At 42.1% G+C, this 23,189-nt stretch overlaps 1 protein-coding gene across 29 annotated transcripts in view; it reads right to left on the bottom strand.

Annotated features, from left to right (window-relative positions):
* Window positions 1-23,189, bottom strand: part of TRIP12 (thyroid hormone receptor interactor 12) — a 153,631-nt gene that overhangs the window by 106,371 nt on the left and 24,071 nt on the right. For all 29 annotated transcript variants that reach the window (XM_051849049.2, XM_070070086.1, XM_070070091.1 and 26 more), the window contains one exon: window positions 4,900-5,046. In XM_051849049.2, coding sequence (XP_051705009.1) covers window positions 4,900-4,997 — 98 coding nt within the window. In that variant the 5' untranslated portion in view covers window positions 4,998-5,046. The remainder of the gene's footprint in view (window positions 1-4,899; window positions 5,047-23,189) is intronic.

The following is a 23,189-nucleotide window of genomic DNA, read 5'->3' as shown; positions in this document are numbered from 1 at the left end:
GCCATGCAACACCAAGCCTTTTTTTAGAAAGCTTTTATTTAATAAATATAAATTTCATAGGCATACCTTTTGGAATATAGCAGTTCTTCCCTCCATACCCGCCCTCCCATCCCCACTCCCGTCCCCCTCCCACTCCCTCTCCCATGCCTTTCTTCATGAAGATTCATTTCTAATTATCCTTACATACAGAAGACCAACTCTACATTAAGTAAAGCTTTCAAGTTTGCACCCACAAAGTGTAAAGTACTGTTTGAAGACTAGTTTCACTGTTAATTCTCATAGTACAACTCATTAAGGACAGAGGTCCTACATGGGGGGCAAGTACACAGTGATTCCTGTTGATTTAACAATGGATACTCTTATGTATGACATCAGAGATCACCCAAGGCTCTTGACATGACCTGCCAAGGCTATGGAAGCCTTTGGAGTCCATAGACTCCCTCAGTATTTAGACAAGGCCATAAGCAAGGTGGACATTCTCTCCTCCCTTTAGAGAAAAGATATCTCCTCCTTTGATGGCCCCTTCTTTCCATCAGGATCTGACTCACAGAGATCTTTCATGTAGGTCATTTGTTGCCACAGTATCTATTGGCTTTCCATGCCTAAAATGCTCTCATGGGCTTTTTGGCCAGATCCGAATGCCTTAAGGGCTAATTCTGAGTCTCGAGTGCTGTTTAGGGCATTTTCATTTTATGAGTCTGCTATGTGGCTTGCTTCTGATGTTGGATCATTCTCTCCTTTTTAATTCTATTGTTATACCCAGACACTTGGTCTTATGTATGTGATCCCTCTGACACTTACTCCTATCTTTATAAGTTATACACTTAAAATGATCATTTTATCTAGTAAGATGGCATTAGTACCTCCCAACTTGATGGGGTTTGGTGTTCCATGGCAAGTTTTCAGCTTTACCCTGAGGGGTAAGTCCATGGGAACCTGTGCCAAATTGTGTATCTCCTTCCCCTCTTATTCCCACTCTTATTTTTTACAGGGATCAATTTTCAATTGGATTTAAATACCTACGAATAATTCTATGTTAAGTAAAGACTTCAACCCATGGTATTAAGTAGAAAAAGAAAATAGTAAAAAGAATAAAATAAGCTGGTCCTCAACAGTCAGGACCAGGGCTGATCAAGTCATTGCTTCTCATAGTGTCCATTTCACTTCTACAGGTTTCCTTTTAGGTGCTCAGTTAGTTGTCACAGATCAGGGAGAACATATATTTCCCTTTGGGAATGGCTTATTTCACTAAGTATGATGTTTTCTAGATTCTTCCATTTTGTTGCAAATGATTGATTTTTTTTTTTTTTTTTTTTTTTAACACTACCTCTGGCAACACCAATCATTTAAACATCAGGTTTTAAGGGCTGGCGCTGTGGCACAGTGAGTTAAAGTGCTGACCTACAGCACCGGTATCCCATATGGACACCAGTTTGAGTCCTGGCTGCTCTACTTCTGATCCAGCTCCCTGCTAATGTGCATGGGAAAGCAGCAGAGGACGGCCCAAATCCTTGGGCCCCTCTGCACCCACACGGGAGACTAGGAAGAAGCTCCTGGCTCCTGGCTTCAGATCAGCTCCAACTCAGCTCCAGCCACTGCAGCCATTTGGGGAGTGAACCAGCTAATGGAAGACTTCTCTCTCTGTCTTTACTTCTCCTTGTAACTGTCTTTCAAATAAATCTTTAAAAAATAATAATAATTAAAAAACTAACATGGTTTAAAACAACTTTTAATTATGTGGAAAATCACACAAATTAGTGACAGAGTTATCAAAGGTAAAGACTGTCTCTGCCTCCTAAACGTAAACACATATATATTTTTTTTTTAAATAATAGATAAAATGGCCTTCTTTAATGAGGAATTTCTTTGTTCAAAGATACGTTAAGTTGAAAACTGTGAGGGACCTGCATTGTGATGCAGTGGTTAAAGTTGCCACCTGCAATGCTGACATCCCATACAGGCATCTCCACTGGGAAAGCAGAAGATGGCCCAAGTGCTGGGTCCCTGCCACCCTATGAAAGACCCAGAAGAAGCTTCTTTCTGGCTCTTGGCTTTGACCTGGCCCAGCCCCAGGCATTGTGGACATTTAGGAAATGAACCAGGGGATGGAAGATCAATCTCTATTTCTCTGTCACTCTAACTTTTAAATAAATAATAACAAATAGAAAATTGTTGGCGGCCGGCGCCATGGCTCACTTGGCTAATCCTCCGCCTGCAGCGCCGGCACCCAGGGTTCTAGTCCCGGTTGGGGCACCGGATTCTGTCCCGGTTGCTCCTCTTCCAGGCCAGCTCTCTGCTGTGGCCAGGGAGTGCAGTGGAGGATGGCCCAAGTGCTTGGGCCCCGCACCCCATGGAACACCAGGAGAAGCACCTGGCTCCTGGCTTTGGATCGGCACAGTGTGCTGGATGCAGCGGCCACTTGAGGGTGAACCAACGGAAAAAGGAAGATTTTTCTCTGTCTCTCTCTCTGTCACTGTTTAACTCTGCCTGTCCAAAAAAATGGAAGGAAGGAGGGAAGGAAGAAAGAAAATTGTTGAAGACCAGCCATTTGGACTACTGCTTAAGCTGCTGTTTAAGGATGCCTCAGAACTCCATCTGTGTCTCCTCTGTGGGTAGCAGGGACCCAAGTACTTGAGCCCTCACCTGCTGCCTCCCAGGGCACCAGTTAATAGGAAGTTGGATTGGATGTGGAGCAGCAAGCTGCCACTTACCTGCTATGCCACAAAGCAGGCCCTAAAATCATATTTCGTTTTGTAGATTTATAGAAACAGTTAACAGTGCTGAAATACCACTGTGGATTTTAGAAGTGATACATTATGATAAACCAAAATGTTTGTCAGTTCATGAGTGAATACAACTTTAATACATATAAAACTGTATCGTTCAAAAGTTACAGGACCAGTGCTGTGGCACAGAAGATTAAGTTTCCCCCTGCAGTGTAGGCATCCCATTTGGAAACCCAGTTCAAGTCCCAGCTGCTCCACTTCCAATCCAGCTCTCTGCTAATGCACTTTGGACGGCCCAAGTACTTAGGCCCCTGAACCCAAATGGGAGACCCAGAAGAAGTTCCTGGCTGCTGGCTTCGGCCTGGCCCAACCCTGGCTGTTGCTGCCATTTGGGGAGTAAACCAGCAGATGGAAGATCTCTCTTGATCTCCCCCAACTCCTGGCTTCTCTCTCTGTATCTCTGCCTTTCAGATAAACAAAAACCTTAAAGAGAGAGAGAGAGCATGCGTGAAAAAGTAACATGCACATATATACATGCAGTTTTGAAAGACCAAGGAAAAATACACCTATGTCACCTGCAACCACTCTAACTGGATTGAGCAAATGTGACATTTTTCTTTTAACTTTTCCATATGTTCAAATTTCTCTAAAATTATGTAATATTTCTATTATGAGAATGATATTCTTATTTTTTAAAAAAACATTTATTTATTTACTTGAAAATCAACAGTTACAGAGAGAGAGAGATCTTCCATCCATCAGTTCATGCTCTAGATGGCCCCCAACAGCCACCACTGGGCCAGACTCAAGCCAAGAGCTTCTTCCAGATCTCCCACATGGTCAGCAGAGGCCCAAGCACCTGGGCCATCTTCCGACCATCACGTTAAGAGTTTAGCAAACTACAATAACGACGTTAATAATGCTACAAAACAGAAATGCCACTGTGTAGACTAAGAAACTGAGGTTTCCCAAAATCCTTAACAGAAAATCACACAGTTGTTTAATGGCAAAGAAAGAAATCACACGCAGCTATTTTAGTCCAAAGTCTACATGCTTAACCACTGTGAACACAGTGTGTTTCAATTTATTCTGTACATTTCATATGTAAAGTTTTTGGAGGGTTTTTTTTTTACAATTTGCCAGACAATATCCTGTTATGATTCAAACTGTTTATCAAGTAATCCTATCAGAATTTAACCCACATTGGCTGTAAACTAAACATGATCTCTGTTGCTGGATTATAGTAGACCTTGCAAGTAGAGTTCTGAATAATTCCTAAAGAATGGCAGACTCAGATCTGAAATTTTACATTCAACAGAATACATCTAATTCTTCACAACAGCCCACATACAACTATTATAACTAAAAAGACCAACACTAGATCACTAACAAAATGCTCAGAAAACTGACACTAACAAAGACATCCACAAAAAGCATGATGAGAAAAAAATCAAAATCAAGTACCAAAACTCAAGTTCCTAAAACCAATGAAGCTTCCTTTCAATAAACTGTCATTGAGTTAAGACACACAGGGGGCATGCACTGTGGCATAAAGGGCTGGGCCTTTGCCTGCAGTGCGGGCATCCCATATGGGTACTGGTTCCAGTCCTGGCTGCTCTTCTTCCAATCCAGCTTTCTGCTATGGCCTGGGAAAGCAATAGAGGATGTCCCAAGGGGTTGGGTCCCTGGACCTGAATGGGAGGCCCCGAAGAAGCTCCTGGCTTCAGATCAGCTCAGCTCTGGCAGTTGCAGCCATTTGGGGAGTGAACCAATGGATGAAGACATTTCTCTCTAACTCTACCTTTCAAAGAAATAAATAAAATCTTAAACACACACACAGAGAGACATAGGGTAAAAACCACACTGGTTATTAGATGTGCTGTAGCATGTTTTGCAAAGTGAGGAGAAGGGGCAAACAAAACGTAACACCATTATGCTAGTGACCCTAAATTAGATATCTGACGATGTAAAAAACTGAACTATTTTTTGAGCCTAGATTGTTTGGAGAATGCTTTACAAATAGTTCACGGTTATAGTTTTGTGATATTTGGCTCAAAAATTAGGAAAAAAGTCCATTTGCAGTGAACCATTCCAGTTTTGGTCCCCATAATGAGGTTTTCAAAAACATCCTCTTTGCTGTCAATTCATTCTCAGGTTGCCACGAGGTACATACCTTCCTCCTACCGCGTCGTCTTGTGGTTGGGCCCCGGCAGTGTTCCTCTGTGAACGTCGCAGTGACCCCCCTGGATTGTTATTAGGCCGGTTGGACATTGGCACCTCTCTCTTGAAGGGACATACCCTTTCTAGACACTACCATTCACTGAAAGAAAAAAGGTGAAAACCAAAACTTATCCAATGCACACAGCATTAACACAAAAAATAAGTATACTAAAAGGTAAACAGAAATTGTATTCAACGACCTTACAACCTTCGGGCCACTGTCATATTAAGCTGTGAAGTCTGACTAATGAATATGTTAGAAAATGTTAGGACTATACCAAAAGCAAAGCACACGGGTCCAGAATCCAGCAAATCAAATTAACTTAGGTTTTTCATAGAACATATCAAGAAATCTCAAGTCAAAAATACAAAGCACAGTTACAAATGTCTTTGTTTCCATGTATCATGTCCTGTACAGAAACAAGCACTGTACCTGAAGTCAAAACACCTTGGCTTAAGTTATGTGACAGAACAGGTATTAAAGTAGTTTAAATAAAGCTGTACAAATAAATCACAACCTCTTAGTTCCAAATTCCTCATAGAATTAAAAATATATGTCATGCCAACTTGACAGTATTGCTATGAATAACAAATGAAATAAAAAATACAAAAGAAACTATAAAATCATGCTATCTTTTTTTTTAATTTATTTATTTATTTGAAAGTCAGAGTTACAGAGAGGAGAGGCAGAGAGAGAGAGAGAGGTCTTCCGTTCGATGGTTCACTCCCAAGATGGCCGCAACAGCTGGAGCTGCGCTGATCCGAAGCCAGGAGCCAGGAGCTTCTTCCAGGTCTCCCACATGGGTGCAGGGGCCCAAGGACCTGGGCCATCTTCTACTGCTTTCCCAGGCCATAGCAGAGAGCTGGATTGGAAGAGGAGCACCCGGGACTAGAACCAGCACCCATGTGGGATGCCAGCGCTTCAGGCCAGGGCGTTAACCCGCTGCGCCACAGCGCCGGCCCCAAAATCATACTATCTTAATGGAGAAATGAAGATAAAGCAGGTCACATACAGAAAACTCAGCAACCAGAGCCAGCCCTGTGGCATAGTAAGCTAAGCCTTCCCTGCAGCATTGGCATCCCATGTGCGCATCAGTTCACGTCCCGGCTGCTCCTCTTCCCATTCAGCTATCTACTCTATGGCCTGGGAAAGCAGTGGAAGATGACCCAAGTGCTTGGGCCCCTGTACCAACGTGGGAGATCCAGAGGAAGCCCCTGGCTCCTGGTTTCGGATTGGCCCAGCTCTGGCCATTTCAGCCACTTGCGTAGTGAACCAGCGGATGGAAGACCTTTCTGTAACTATGTCTCTTAAACAAATAAAAATTTTAAAAAAATAATCTTAAATAAAACAAAACTTAGCAACCATCTCAGATAACCTGGATTTCAATATCCATTCTACTGGCCAAACCTTGGACAATTTCTCTCTATATTTCATTTACCTATTCTGTAAAGCCAGTACGTTATCTGCTTTAGATGGAAGGACAAATTGTCAAAGTATTTTGTAAGTGTAACAACTCAGCTCAAAACACAACTCTTAACCAATCTGAACTTTCTATAAAAATTTAATTACTGAACAGATAAAATGCTGATATTCAGAAAAGCAGTTTAACTGACAGAACAACCCAATATTACTATGATATAAAGAATGAGGACTTGTATATATCAAACTTTTCACAAAGTCTCTTAAGCCTCCATTTCAGAACTCCAAATAGAGTTCTTTCATTATTTCTATTTACTGGAGAAGGAAGACAACAAACGATGTAACATTACAGAAACTGGTACCAAACAATGCATATTAATCATACTTAAAATTATTACTGTTTTAAGAGATTCTTTGCATTGTAACACGAAAGGTTTTCTTGAGTTATATTTTGAACCAATAATATAGAAAAGGTTATTTCTGTCACACACACTCACATTTACTAAATTAGCTTTAATCAAAGATTTCATATTACCAGTGTAAGCACTGAATTAAAAAAAATACTACGTAAACATTCAAAGACAGAGACAAGGATCAAATTTGCATGCACCATTATAAAAAGGTCCCTCCAAGATATGAGGAGTAGGAGTAGGGCATTTGGCACAGTTAGGACTCCACTAGGAATGTTCCCAGGCCACACTGGAGTGCTGGTTCTCGTCTCAGCTGCACCACTTCTGATCCAGCTCCCTGCTAATGCACAGCTGTGAGGTAGCAGATGACGTCTTCAGTACTTGGGTCCCTGCCATCCACATGGCAGACTCAGATTGAATTCCAGCTCCTGGCTTTGGCCTGGCCTAACCCTGGCTGTTGTGGGCCTTTGAGGATTGAACCAGTGGATGGATGATCTATCGGTCTCTCTACCTTCCCAAAAAGAAAGGAAAGAAACTTTAAAAAAAAAAAAAATTAAAAAGAAAGACATGTGAGGCAGGTGTCGTGCCACAACAGGTATTGCTGCTGCTTGGGACACCTGCATCCCGTATCACAGCACTTGGTTTAATTCTCAGCACCACCACTACCAGCGGAGTTTCTGCTAATGGGTACCCTGAAAGGCAGCAAGTCAGGACTCAAATACTTATGTTCCTGTCATCCACGTGGAATACCAGCATGGAGTTCTAGGCTCTCAGCTTCTGCCTGGCCCATCCTTGGCTACTGTAGGAATCTAAGGTATACACCAGAAGACTTTCTCTGTTTCTGCCACTCTGTCTTTCAAAGTATACGAAACAAACTTTTTTAAAGATTTTTTTTTTTATTTGAAAGAGTTACAGAGAGAGGAGGAGAGACACACACACACACACAGAGAGAGAGAGAGAGAGAGAGAGAGAGAGAGAGAGATCTTTCATCTGCTGGTTCACTTCTCAAATGACTCAATGGGGCTGGTGGTGGCCCAGGCTGAAGCCAGGAGCCAGAAGCTTCCTGGTCTCCCACATGGGTGGCAAGGGCCCATAACACTCAGGACATCTTCCACTGCTTTCCCAGGCACATTACAGGGAGTTGGATTGGAAGTGGAGCAGCCAGGACACAAACCAGCGCCTGTACCTGTCTCTCCCTCTCTGTAACTCTGCCTTTCAAATAGAGGGAAAAAAACTGATTCTTAAATTTAACAATGCGGCAGTCACCCACATCTCATACTATAGTGCTGGTCAGAGTTCCCACTACTCAGCTTCCAATCCAGCTCCCTGTTACTGTGCCTGGCAATCAGTGGATGATGGTTCAAGTACTTGGGCCCCTGCCACCCACACAGGAGACCCTGATGGAGTTCCCAGCTTCTGGCTTCAGGCTTGCCCAGCCTTTGTTACTAGAGCCATTCGAAGAGTGAATGAACAGAGATGGTCTATCTTTGATTTTCAAGTGAAAAAATACATCTTTAAAGAATTAACTGCAAAAAGTAATTTTAGGATGTGGTAGCAATTCCCAGTCAAATGTTCAAAGTATGGAAACTAGGTTCAGAATCATAAATGGTTCAAGAGTCAGTTAATATGTAATTACTCTCCTATAATCATTACTTAGTACCTATTTGAGAGACAACTCTAAAGATACATTATTTTTCCAATAAAGTTAATACATAAGTTTTTATAAATTTTTTAAAAGCTATTTTGTACCACACAGTATCTGCAGAAAGTTTTCAGCCTTTGGAACTGATATTGAAAGTGAATCATGCTTGTGCGGTGTGTTCCCCTTAATTTCTTGGGGATTCCATTTAGATGTGATCTTCCAAAGAAGCTGGATTTGGCCTCAGATTATGAACTTGGAGACAAATATCAATGGTAATAAACCTAATCCGTATAAAGTTTAATAAATTTGTTTACTCTAATAACAAAACTTAAGTATGCCAATGAGCCTAAGCCATTGCATGATTCCTGTTGTACAAATAAGGAAACTCCAAGTAAGCCTATCTTTAACATGGTGCTGAGGTGCAAAGGCAAGAAGACAAGAGCCACTCCCAAGGAGCTTGCTGCTCCATGGCCCTCTTCCGGGCTCAAATCCTGGCTCTGTTACTTAAAAAGATCGACAACTACCTTGCCTTCCCCTATATTTCCTTCTCGGTTAAACTCAGTTATAAATTCTAGGGTCTAACTATAAGACACAATGTAAATAAGGCTCTTAAAACTTTATCTGAACATGATAGTTAGCATGGAATGAGTGCCCATTAAGTATAATTAAATAACAATCTGAAAAAGGGGGATGTCCACAAGTCCATTATTATGAATATAAAAGAAACTAGAGTAAAAAAATGACCAAAAAAAGAAAAAGTTTCTATAAAACCATTTGGGACAGTCTACTATTTCACTCTGATTTAGGAAAGAGGTAATGTACAATTAGCAGTTCTGTACTATATATTTATTTACAAGCCAAATGTCAAACTCTATAATCTTTTGACAGGCAGAGTTAGACCGAGAGAGAGAGAGAGAGAGAGAGAGAGACAGACAGACAGACAGACAAAGGTCTTCCTTCCATTGGTTCACCCCCACTCCCCACCCCAAATGGCTGCTACAGCCAGCAGCTGTGCTGATCCAAAGCCAGGAGGCAGGTGCTTCCTCCTGGTCCACCATGTGGGTGCAGGGCCCAAGCACTTGACCCATCCTCCACTGCCTTCCCGGGCCACAGCAGAAAGTTGGACTGGAAGAGGAACAACCGGGACAGAATCCGGTGCCCCAACTGGGACTAGAACCCGGGGTGCCAGCGCTGCAGGCGGAGGATTAGCCAAGTGAGCCCCAGCACCAGCCAAACTCTGTAATGTTTAAGAATTACTAAGAAAAGGAGCCGAAATAAGTGTAAGTTTACTAACAGGATCCTATGGGCGGGGATGAGGGAAATTTAAGAGCATAAAGTTGGAAGAAGAAGGAAAGTTTATCAATTTCTGAGGCACAAGAAGATTACAACTGGAAGCAAGTGAGAACATGCCTAGCTTATTTTATCTGATTAACAGATTATAAAAAGAGCAAGGAGAAATGAAAGTGACAATCAACAAGATCAAAAACAGATGTAAAGTCTACTTTGCTCATACTCTGATGATCAATTTATCACACAGCCAAAGTATTTCTAACATACAAAGCAACTGATTCCCTAATATATAAATCCTGTCTTAGTTCGTATAGCTCGTGTAATCCTTCAGAATACTATTTGGACTTAATGTTATTCTTCTTAAAGTCTCAAAGATTATAGACTATAGTCAGCAACATTTAGCCCACATGCCAAAAATGGTTCAGAGACCCAGTTTTAACATGTCTGCAATCTTGCAGTTCACCAAAACTAGCCAGTTGGTGAGGGCAGTAGGTCAGCTTATCACTAGCATTTTTAGTACATCCTCTTAAAGACGTACTTTTTTATCTACCCACAAATAAAGACAAAAGGAAAAAAGGTATTAAATAGTCCTGTGTTCCAAATTTTATAAGACTCTAACGATAATTTCAGCTTTTCTTAAATGGAACATGTTAAATCTCTGTAAGGAATAATTTTTAACAACTCCACTTTTTAGGAACAGTTGATCATCAAAAGGAAAAAGCTACTCAGAGAGAATGATATGCAAATACAGCCCTCCCCCAAGGAAGGGAGAGCAGACTCCAGCCTGGTTAAGGATCAGTTGTTAAAGTGAAATACAAAGTAGATTACAGCAAGGTGCTCCCTAAGGACAGAAACAACTTTGGTAAATGACCTTTAGCCCATACAGACATAGCATAAGGCACCATACTTTCGCAATATTCATTTCAAATTCATGTTCTTGTCACTGCTATGAACTCCAAATAATAATGAGATCACAGAGGTTAATCTCTTTAACACAGCTTAAATTAGAAAGCCTATGTCTGCTTTGCAGCAATAAAAAATATTTCAACATTGTAATAATCATGGATTGGTACAATCCTTTCTAAACCAAGAGTATGTAACCTGCCATCAATCATGTTCCAACCTGCAGAAATCTTCAAGAAAAAATATCACTAACTTTATGGTTAGACTCAGAGGAAAACAAGCCATGAGTTTTAACTCAAAAGTTAGGGAGAAAATGTAACAATGTAAATAATGTACAATGTGACATTTTTAAGATCATGCATGCCACAAGAATTATGAGGGTACATCATAAAGTCCATGGAAAACTGGAATCAAAAGGTAAGTTTACTTTGGTACAAAAATACTTTTTAAATACTAGTGGGCGGGGCTGGAGCTATGGCATAGCAGCTAAAGCCACTGCTTCAGTGCCAGCATCCCATATGGGCTAACAGGATCCTATGGGCGGGGGATGGATGGAAAGATAGAGAGAAAGAGAGAGAGAGAGATGGATGGATGGATGGATGGATGGATGGATGGATGGATGGATGGATGGAGAGGGAGATAAGGAGGTAGGGAGGGAAGGGAAAGGAAGGAAATGCTGGTGGGTAGTGTGGCATAACAGATTAAGTTGCCACTTGGGATGCTTGGGACACTTACATCCCATATTGGAGTTCCTGGGATAAAGTCTCACCTCCACTTCTGATCTAGCTTCTTGCTAATGTGCACACTGGGGAGCAGAAGATGGCTGCTCAAAGTTGTGGGTTCCTGCCACCCAAGTAGAAGACCCTAACAGAATTCCTGTCTCTTGTCTTTGGCCTGGCCTAGCTATAGTTCCAGTTGTGGGCATTTAGGGAGTGAACCAGCAGATGGAAGATCTCCATCTTTCAAATAAGTAAAAAATAAACTTAAATAAATTAAATGCATGCAGTTTCTTCCAAATGCATTTGCCATCAACTTTCTGAAGACCCTTCATATATTCAAAGTAAGAAAGTCTCAAAAATGTTTTTCAAATTATAAAACAAATCATATTTTCTTTAATATTTATTTACTTATTTGAAAGTCAGAGTTACACAGAGAGAGGAGAGGCAGAGAGGTCTTCCATCCACTGGTTCACTCCCCGAATGGCCACAATGGCCTGAGCTGCACCGATCTGAAACCAGGAGCCAGGAGCTTCTTCCAGATCTCCCACACAGATGCAGGTGCCCAAGGACTTGGGCCATCCCCTGCTGCTGTCCCAGGCCACAGCAGAGAGCTGGATTGGAATTGGAGCAGCCAGGACTTGAACCAGCGTCCATATGGGATACAGACAGCGACTTTACCCGCTACGCCACAGCGAGGGCCCACAAATCATATTTAGAATGCCATACTCTACAGAGCCAGTGCCCCACATTTCTAGATTAGGATTTTCACCAGAAGCAGGTGCTAATGACTGCCTCTATATTATGCCAGATGTGCAAACCAACAAAAAGAAAAATATTAAAGTTATTGTTCACAAATCTAAGTCATTATTGCTTTTTAATTCAAATACCTGGGCCTTACTAGGAGATAAGAAGAATAAAACTTTTTTTTAAATAACCAATTTGGGGGGTTGGCATTGTGGCATAGCAGGCTAAGCTGCCACCTGTGATGCCAGCATCCCATTTGGGCACCAGTCCAGGTCCCAGCTGCTCCATTTCCAATCCAGCTCCCTGATAATGTACCTGGGAAAGCAGTGGAGGATAGCCCAAGTGCTTGGGCTCCTGCACCCACATAGCAGACCTAGACAAAGCTCCGGGCTCCTGGCTTTGGCATGGCACAAACCCAACCATTGTAGCCATTTGGAGAATGAACCAGCGATGAAAGTTCTTTCTCTCTCTCTCCTTCTTTGTGGACAAATAAATAAATCTCTTAAAAGATAACCAATTTGTTATTCTAATATCAGCTAAGTTTGAGATCTGACACAGGTTTACACCACTATATTTTGGTATCACTACATATCATCTCCTATTCCTTTGCAACGTAAATATGACTCCTTCAGATCCCATAAATAAAAACTGCCACACATATCCCTAAGATTCAGCTATTTCAATTCTAAGAACCTTCTAGGAATCAAAGCTGAAGTAATAACTTGTACTAGTATACCAGAATGTATATAATCAAAATGCTCCCTGCAATATGACCAGGAGAGAAAGGGAAATAATCCAAATGTTCTCAGTAGGGGAATGGTTATTAATAAGTACACTTGATCAATTCCAGGGTATACTTACAGGTCCTCAAAAGCAAAGAGGTAAATGTATATATACTAAACAGATATCCAAGGACAAAACACTAGCAACTCCTCTAACAAATGTTTGAAGGCCTATTTCCCAAGTGCCAAAATTCTCTTTTTTGGGGGAGGTGAGGGGAGTGGGGGCGGCATTGTGGCGTAGCAAGTTAAGCCACGGATTGCAATGCCGGCATCCCATATGGATATGCCAGGCCAAAACCAGGAGCCTGGAGCTTTTTCTGGGTCTGCACATAGGTACAGAAATAAACTTTATAAATAATAATCTTTGTCAAGATGGAGCTTATGCTTAACTAGGAAGGCAAAACAATTGGTAAATGTCATGAAGGACAGTTGAAAAATAGGCAGTAGAGAATAAAGGAAAGAGGACATAAAATGGTCCTTTGGGTTGAGTCCAAATAACAGCTTTTTGAAGGGATATGTTAAGCTGAAACACAAAGGTTAAAAAGGGAAAAAACTACCTGTTTAAGAAAAATGGCTGGAAAAATATACCTAAATGTCAATAATGGAGAACATAGAGAAATGATGAAGAGTACTTATTTCCAAAGTAAATTCAAACCATGAAATAACTTCTTAAATCATGCTAGAGCAATTTCTTAACTATGCCTTAGTTTCCTCATTTGTCCAGTCGAGGTAATAGCTATATTGCATTAAGTTACAAAAACTAACCCAAGGGGCCAGCGCTGTGGCACAGCAGGTAAAGCCACCACGCGCAGCACCAGCCTCCCATATGGGAACTTGTTTGATTCCTGGCTGCTCCACTTCGGATCCAGCTCCCTACTAATGGCCTGCAAAAGCAGCGGAAGATGGCCCAGGTGCTTGTGTCCCTGCACCCATATGGGAGACCAGGAAAAAGCTCCTGGCTTCAGGACAGTCCAACTCCAGCCACTGCGGCCATTTGGCATCTGGTGATTGAACCAGCAGATGGAAGATCTTTCTGTTTCTGTGTGTAACTCTTTTAATAAGTAAATCTTTAATAATAATAAAAAAAGCTAACCCAAAGTAAAATACTCCAAGAGGAAAAAGAGAATCTACATATTAAATTCTAACAGACATCAACAAAATACAGGCATTGATAGAACATGAACACTGGGTATTCGTCAGTGTTAAGTGTCGCTCCCCCATTTGCGGAGGAACGACACAGGACCCTGCACTGTTCTTTTGTCTGCTCGGCCCTTCCCGGGTTGGCTGCTGACCCCTCCACCTCCATGGAGGGGTGGCACCCTCTGCCATTTGCCCCGCTTCCGCGGAGGAGCGGCACACCGCCGGCAGGCCCTCTCAGGAGCTGCTCAGGTGTTCCCCTTAGATGTTCCCGGTGCATGTTGTCTCTCTCCTCCTTTATAGTCCTCTTCCACCAATCCCAACTCTGCTGCCCACACGCCGAGCACGCTGCTCTCCTCCAATCAGGAGCAGGATCAGCTCCTGCAGCTTATCAGTCAAATTGGCGAGAGGCAGCTGCGTAGAAGTTTACTCCTCCCCAGCGCCATATTGTGGGAGAGCAGATGCATAGAATAAGTCTTAATTCCAGTAACTTAGTCTAGTCTCAGTTGCTCCCCACAGTTAAGGAACTGTCTATCATCATCTGAGAGGCAGAGAGACAGCAAAAAGAGAGCACCCATCCACTTTACTTCTCAAGTGCCCAAAACAGATATGGCTGGACCAGGCCCGAGCCGGGCAGAAGACGGGTTTTAGGAACTCAATCCAGGTCTCTATTGTGGGTGGCAGGAACCCAATTTCTTCAGCCATCACAGCTGCCTCTTAGAGCCCTCTGAATCAGCAAGAAGGTCAATTGGGAGCAGTCACCACATGTACCCAAGCACAGTCATATGATGTAATTGTCCTAGGCCCTAACCTGGGACTTACCCCTAGGCCAAATGCCAGACCTAGAGCAGTCTCTTTTGGGGGCCATCACAGTAGCACAGCCAATTAAGCTGCCACCTGCAAAGTTAGCATCCCATGAGTGGAGGTTCAAGTCTCAGCTGGTCCACTTCCAATCCTTTCAGCTCTCTGGTAATGGCCCTGGGAAAATATCAGAAGATGGCCCAAGTGCCTATGCCCCTGCCACGCACATGGGAAACCCAAATGGACTTCCAGGCTCTCGGCTTTGGCCTAGCCCTAGCCACTGTAGGCATTTGAGCAGTAAACCAGCAGCTGAAAAATCTGTCACTCCCTGCTAACTCTGCCTTTCAAATAAATAAATCTTTTTCAAAAACATCAGAAATTGGCAGGCACCGCGGCTCACTAGGCTAATCCTCCGCCTGCGGCACCGGCACCCCAGGTTCTTCTAGTCCCGGTTGGGGCACCAGATTCTGTCCCAGTTGCTCCTCTTCCAGTCCAGCTCTCTGCTGTGGCCCGCGAGTTCAGTGGAGGATGGGTCAAGTGCTTGGGCCCTGCACCCACATGGGAGACCAGGAGGAAGCACCTGGCTCCTGGCTTTGGATCAGTGCAGCGCGCCGGCCGCAACTCGCCAGTCCTAGCGGCCACTTTGGGGGTGAACCAATGGAAAAAGGGAGACCTTTCTCTCTCTCTCTCATTAACTCTGCCTGTCAAAAAAAAAATCAGAAATGAAAAAATTAAGCTTATGCATATAAAGCAAATCATCCTTGACCTATATATATAACCTATACTTCATTAATTCATCGTTTAAATCATTATCTTCCAATTCTAACTCAGTATAAGGTTACCAAAGAAAAGAATGCCTTTCAGAGATGAGGTAACAAAAGGAAACAACTCCTGTACCCCACCCATTTGATAAATAGTCACAGTGATTTTTATTTTCCCATGATCCTGTCTTCAGAGATCCTGAACACAGAAGTATTGATTCCTCTTATAAGAAGTTATGCACAAATCTTATAAGAGGTGCAACCACCTAACAAGCAGTAAACTTCATAAGACAGACAATTAAATCTTTCAACCAACTCTTAGTATTCCATGCTGGTAAAATCTAAACATCTCCAGTTACACTTTATATGTTCTCTAAATCTTAGGTGCCTTAAACATGGCACTTAAAGTAATGTATAAAACTCAGCTACCCAGGTGAACAGATTAGCAAATGCCTTTTCCCCAAACCAAGCACAGAATCCTTTTTGTATGTTTATGTTAGTGGATACAGAGGTAATAATGATGAGCTACAGAGGGGTCTTCAGCGCACCAAAATAGATAAGGACCAATGGTTCTCAAGTTTGCTAATTTAAAACAAAATTTTCTTAGCTGAATAACTTATATCTAATGATTTCACATTTAAAATGCAAAGTCATATTCATATTCAACACAATAAGGCTAAGGCTACCATTCAAATGAGTACAAACATAGAAGAAAAAAAATTTTTAAAGCAAGATTAGAGTCAAAGACCTCCAGCCAGAGCAGCATGGAGGTGGGCTTCCAAGAGAGGAAAAAACCCCAGAAGAAAATCTCTAAAACTTATTACACAAATCCAATTCCCTTCCTGAACTTTACACATTAATTTCACACTATCGTCTCTCATCAACAGTTGACTAGGAAATTTTTCAAAGCATGTAAAAATTGAAAATGCTCAACACCCATAATCTCACCACAGTTTCTACGGTAGAGTTGTTTACATTCATTAGTATATACGAATCCACAGCTGCTCATTTATATACCTTTTTCTTGTTGGCAGTGCAGCTAGCTGTCCAGCCATCCATTCTATTTTTCAAATGTACTTCAAAAAAAGTTGCAGGCATCAAAACATTTTGTATCATAAATGTTTAAATTTTGTTTCATGTTTTCAGTTAAATTTAGATACAGTCAAATGCAAAATCTTATGTATAAAATTCAGTGGGGGGGGGGCAATTGGGGCAGTAGTTAGAAGCTGTAGCTCAGGATGCCCTCATTCCATGTTTAAGTGCCTTATTCTCTGCTTCCAAGCCAAAATCCTGCCTGACTGCCTACCTAGGAAGTAGGCTCAAGTACTTGGGTTCCCACCACCCATGCAGGGGTCCCAGATAGTTATAGGCTCCTGGCTTTGGACGGGCCCAGCCCTGGCTGTTGTAGGCATTTGGGGAGTAATCCAGTGGATGGGAGATCCTCTCCATGTGTCTGTCTCCCAAATAAAAAACAAATTTTTAATGTTTAAAAATTCACTGAGTTGTGATACAAAACCCAAATCCTATCAGGTACCTATCACTGCATTTCTCCTCCCAGTGCGGCAACTGCTATTCTCATTTTCTTCACCTGATTAGTTTTGCCTGTTCTAGAATTTTATAGAAATAGAATATGTACATAAATGCCTTTATGTACATGCTTTTTATTATCTTCTACTCTTTTGCATTTTTTACATGACTCTCCCACATCCCACAATGAAAAACTGCCAGTCGTATCCTTAGAATCCAGCTTCCTGCAGTCAGCCCAATACCTCAAGATTACTCCACGTGGCTTGAGGGTATTGTTTATACTCTCACTGTTGAATAGTACTGCACTGTATAAGAGAACTTGGAAAAGTTGATGTAAAACAGAATTAAGCTATATTTCAATGCAAAAAAAATTCTGAAATCCACACCTAGCTTTTGATAACACGTATTTTCTGTAAGCATTTTTAAAAAATTATTTATTTGACCTCTCTCTGCCTTTCTTCCTAACTCTGACTTTCAAATAAATCAAATTTTTTTTTCTTTATAAAAATTTATTTATCTGAAATAGAGTTACAGAAGAGGGAGACACAGAGATCTTCCCCTTGCTAGTTCATCCCCAAATAAATGCAAAGGCCAGGGCCAGGCTGAAGCAAGGAGCTTCATCCAGGTCTCCCACATGGATGGTAAGAGTCCACACACTTGGGTCATCTTCTGCTACGTCCCCAGGAACATCAGCAGGGAGCTGGATCCCAACCTGCTGCATCACAATGCTCCCCCCACTGTGAACTTTCTTAGGGCCCCTCCTCACATGCATGGATTTTTATTATTACACCAAAATAATCTTATTTCATAATTCCATTTTCCCACAAACTTTCTGAAGTACTCTTGTATGTATCGCATTGTTTCTCCATGCTTCTGCTGATGGTCACAGAGGCTGTTTCTAAGTTATGATTATTAAATCTAAAGCTGCTACAAATATTCTTCCCTTGAATAACATGAACTGTCGAATCTATATTATAAAGTAACTTTTCAAGCACCAGTCCTATTTTACAGTACTGCCAAATATGTAAGTTCTAGTTGCTCCATATCCTGATCCACAGTTGGTACTACCAGTCTTTTAAATGTTAGCCATTATGATGAGTATCTGGTGATATCTTATTGGAATTACTGGAATTGTAATACATATTTCCCTAAGGACTAACTAATGCTTACTTTATTAGCTTTCCCCATCCTACCTTCCAAACTCAAAATAAGAACCTGATTTCAAACCTTTTAAGTCTTCATGAACTGAAAAAATAAGGTGGGGGAAGGGGCACAGTAGATACACCTTCAGGATTGAGATAAGAAATACCATACCCAATTGCATCAAGGGGCACAGAGGGAGACAACAATGGAGATTGGGGCGAAGAGGGAGAGCGAGAAAAAATCTACACCTCAAGATTTGAAGAAATAATTTCATATTAGTTAGGTGATCCAAGAAATTTCAAGGTAAAAATTTTAATTTTTTAATACTACGTTCTCCCCTCACAAACCACCACCCACTCAAATTTACTTTGTTTATTTAAGAGTGTGATGCATCTTCATCCTCTGGTTCATGAACCAAATGCCCACAAGAGCGGAGCTGGGCCTAGCCAAAGCCAGTAGTCACCAACTCTTTGGGACTCCGACATAGGTGGAAGGACCCAAGCAAGTACTTGAGCCATCATCTGCTGCCCCCAGGATGCACATTAACAGGAAGTTGGATGGAATCAGAGGAAAGGCAGGACTCAAACCCCTACACTCCCATGTGGGATGCAGGCATCCTAAACCTAACTTCCTGTGACACATCTGCCTCCAAGCCAAGGAAACTTCAAATCTTTCTTAATGCAACGCTGCTTAGTATTTATATGCCTCAGAATCACCTGGGGATCTTGTTAAAATTTAGATTCTTAGTAAAATGCAGAGAGGAAGTCAAAGGTGCTGTGTTTCTAACAAGCTCTCCTGCCAGGGTGAGGACCACACTGCACCATGCAGCAAGGTTTCAGGGCCAGCAAAGTACTGGACAGAGGACAAGCAAACTTTCTCGAAGGAAAGGTACCTTTATTCAAGATCTCAGAGAAACACTACAAATAATCTAAAAACAATGAATAGGACACAGGTGACACACAACAAGGCAAACTTGCAAATAGCAGAAACAGTCACAAAGATTTCAGAAATTAGAATTATCTGATCTTAAAATGTTTGCTAAGTTTAAAGATATAAAGGATAAACAAAAAAAAAGCAACATTAAAGAAATTAGAAAACCTATTAAAAGGAACATGGATTTTAAACAGAATCAGTAAGAAAAACAAAACTCAGTATACAAGTCTGGCAGCATGTCTGACAATGAAATAAGTTATCAAAGTAGAAGAGGAGAAAAAAAAAAACAAAATACAGCACAGAAAGAACAAAATATTAAAAATTAGAAGATAGGCTGAGTACCAAGTGAGATTAAACATGTTTATTCAGACATAGCAAATGGATACCTAAATAGTGGCTGAGAATTTTCTAGAACTGATGAAAGATACCAATCCTGAGATTCAAGGGGCCCAAATGATTCCAAACAGGATAATTAGAGACATTTACAAGTAAGTCATAATGAACCTACTAAATATCAAAGAAAAAAATGGGGAATTTCAACTTTTGGACAGACTAACAGCTCACTAACACAACAATGGAAGTCACAAGGCAGGAGAATTATATTTTCTTCCTGATACTAAAACTAAATGGCAGCAAAGAATTCTACTTCAAGCAAAATTATCTTTTATGAATGAACTTTTGGTCAGACTGAGTTTTTCTACCAAAAAGAAAGCAAATCCAGAATATGAAAATAAAATCTGGGGCCAGCTCCATGGCTCAGTAGGTTAATCCTCCGCCTGCACCACTGGCATCCCATATGGGCGCCATTCTAGTCCTGGCTGCCCCTCTTCCAATCCAGCTATGCTTTGAACTGGGAAAACAGTAGAAGATGGCCCAACTCCTTGGGCCCCTGCACCAGAGTGCAAGACGGGGAAGAAGCTCCTGGCTTCTGATCAGCGCAGCTCTGGCCATTGCGGCCATCTGGGGAGTGAACCAACAGATGGAAGACCTCTCTCTCAGTCTCTCCCTCTCATTGTCTGTAACTCTACCTCTCCAATAAAAAAAATCCTTAAAAAAAAAAAAAAATCCAGAGATCAAAGAAAAAACAAAGGTAAAACAGATAAATGCAAGTGAACATTAACTCTGCAAAATTACCCTATCTGGTAAGATTTTTTTAAATTGATCACAGTAAATGAAAGCTTTTATAGTCCAGAGGAGCTAAGTAAACAATTACTATTCTAAGGTCTTTGTATTTTCTACAAGTAAAGATACTGATTAATCACCCACCTTGTTAGAGATCCTGTTTACTAAAACAGGCACACAAAGACTACAATCAAATCTTAATTAAATATAACAAAGTAGGGACCAGCACTATGGCATAGGAGGTAGTTTCTGTCTGCAATGCCAGCATCCCATATGGGTGCCAGTTCAAGTATCAGCAGCTCCACTTCCGATCAGCTTTCTGCTATGGCCTAGGAAAGCAGCAGAGGATAGTCCAAGTCCTTGGGCCCCTGCACCCGTGTGGGAGACTTGAAGAAGCTTCTGGCTCCTGCCTTCGGACAGGCCTTGCTGCAGCCACTGTGACCGTTTAAGGAGTGAACAAACAGATGGAAGACCTCTCTTTCTCTCTCTGCCTCTGTCTCTCTGTAACTCTTTCAAATAAACAAACAAATCTTTAAAAAATAAATAAGTAAATTTAACAAAGTCATATAAACACAATAAATTAGAAAATAAGATGGGCCGGCACCGCGGCTCACTAGGCTAACCCTCCGCCTGCGGCATTGGCACGCCGGGTTCTAGTCCCGGTTGGGGCGCCGGATTCTGTCCCGGTTGCCCCTCTTCCAGGCCAGCTCTCTGCTGTGGCCCGGGAAGGCAGTGGAGGATGGCCCAAGTGCTTGGGCCCTGCACCCCATGGGAGACCAGGAGAAGCACCTGGCTCCTGGCTTCAGATCGGCGCAGCACACCAGCCACAGCACACCAGCCGTAGTGGCCATATGGGGGGTGAACCAATGGAAAAGGAAGACCTTTTTCTCTCTAACTCTGCCTGTTCAAAAATAAATAAGATGGTAAAACATCATCTGTAGTTAAGACTGGACTTTAAATATTCCAACCTCAAGGAAATCTAAAAATACAGAAAAAAGTATCATGTAAACACTAAATAAAAGTACCCAAAAAAAGTAAGACTTCACAACTTTTAAAAATCAGCTTAGTTTGAGGCCAGTATTGTGGTGCATTGGGTTAAGGGATGACAGTTTGTTGCCCAACTACTCCATTTCTGATCCAAGATGGAAATGGCAGAAGATGACCTAAACATCTGGGCCCCTGACACATCCATGGGAGACCAGGATGGAATACTTGGCTTCTGGCACTGGCCTGGCCCAGATCTGGCTATGCAGCCATTTAGGGAGTGAACCAATGAATGGGAGGTATCTCTCTCTGCCTCTCCTTCTGCTACACTGCCTTTCAAATACAAAACACTTAAAAAAAAAAAAAAGTATAATGATGGAAACATATCATAAATTTGTCCAATTCTACTGAATGTTTAAGAGTGAATCTTAATATAAACAACGGATTCCAGGTAATAATGTGTCCATACACCACCATTCATCAACTGTAACAAGCATACTTGTCTGGTGGTAAGGGACGTCCTTAACAGGAGAGGCTATGTATGCATGGGTGCATAGTGGGTAAAGCCGCCACCTGTAATACTGGCATGCCATATGGGAGTGGCACCTCTCTGAATCCCGGCTGCTCCAATTCCAATCCAGCTCCCCGCTAATACACCTGGGAAGGCAGCAGAGAGTGACCCAAGTACTTTGGGCCCTGAAACCCACATGGGAGACACGGAGGACGCTCCTGGTTTCGACCTGGTCCAGCCTCAGCCATACGGCCATCTGGAGAGTGAACCAGTGGATAGAAGATTTTCTCTTTCTCCTTCTCCCTCTGTTACCCTTTCAAATAATAGATAAATCTTAAAAAAAAAAAAAAAAAAGGCAGATGTGGTGGTGCAGCAAGTTAGGCTGCCACTTGAGAGTCCCACTCCCATATCAGAGTGCTGAACTGAGTCCTGGCTTCTCCACTTTTTTTTTAAGATTTTTATTTATTTATTTGAGAGGTAGAATTACAGATAGTGAGAGGGAGAGACAAAGAGAAAGGTCTTCCATCCGCTGGTTCACTCTCCAAATGGCCACAACGGCCAGAGCTGCACCGATCTGAAGCCAGGGGCCTGGAGCTTCTTCCAGGTCTCCCATGTGGGTGCAGGGGCCCAAGGACTTGGGCCATCTTCTCCTGCTTTCCCAGGCCACAGCTGAGAGCTGGATGGGAAGAGAAACAGCAGGAACTAGAACTGGCACCCACATGGGATGCCAGCAGCACCACAAGTGGAGTATTAACCTACTGCGCCACAGTCCGTGCTCCTGGCTCCTCCACTTCTTATGCAGCTTCCTGCTAATGTGCAAAGGCAGCAAATAATAGTTCATGCCCTCAGGTCCCTGTCACTCACATGGGAAAGCTGGATGGAGTTCCAGACTCCTGGTTTCAGCCTGGTCAAGCCCTGCTTATTGTAGCATTTGAAAATTGAACCAGATAAAGGAAGGTATCTCTGTCTCCCTCTCTCCTGCTCTCACTCTGCCTTTCGAATAAATAAATAATTTTAAAGAGTCATTATTCAGGGGGCCAGCACTGTGGTGTAGTAGGCTAAGCTTTCACCTGCATTGCTGGCATCCAGTTGTGTCCCAGGCTGCTCCTCTTCCTATCCACCTCTCTGCTATGGTCTGGGAAAGCACTAGGAGACGGCCCTAGTTCTTGGGCTCCTGCACAGGCGTGGGAGACTCAGAAGAAGCTCCTGGATCCTGCCTTCGGATAGGCCCATCTCCAGCCATTGCAGTCATTTGGGGAGTGAACCAGTGAATGAAGACCTCTATCTTTCCCTGTATCTGTAACTTTACCTCTAAAATAATTAAAATCTTCAAAAAAAAAAAAAAAACACATTATTTGGGACTAAAAACAAAAGAACTTGCAACAATTAAGGTTCAGTTCAGGAAGATAACAAT

The sequence above is a fragment of the Oryctolagus cuniculus genome, chromosome 3, assembly GCF_964237555.1.
Source record: "Oryctolagus cuniculus chromosome 3, mOryCun1.1, whole genome shotgun sequence".
Lineage (NCBI taxonomy): Eukaryota > Metazoa > Chordata > Mammalia > Lagomorpha > Leporidae > Oryctolagus > Oryctolagus cuniculus.
The sequence above is the reverse complement of the archived record's forward strand: the minus strand, read 5'-3'. Positions and strand labels throughout refer to the sequence as shown.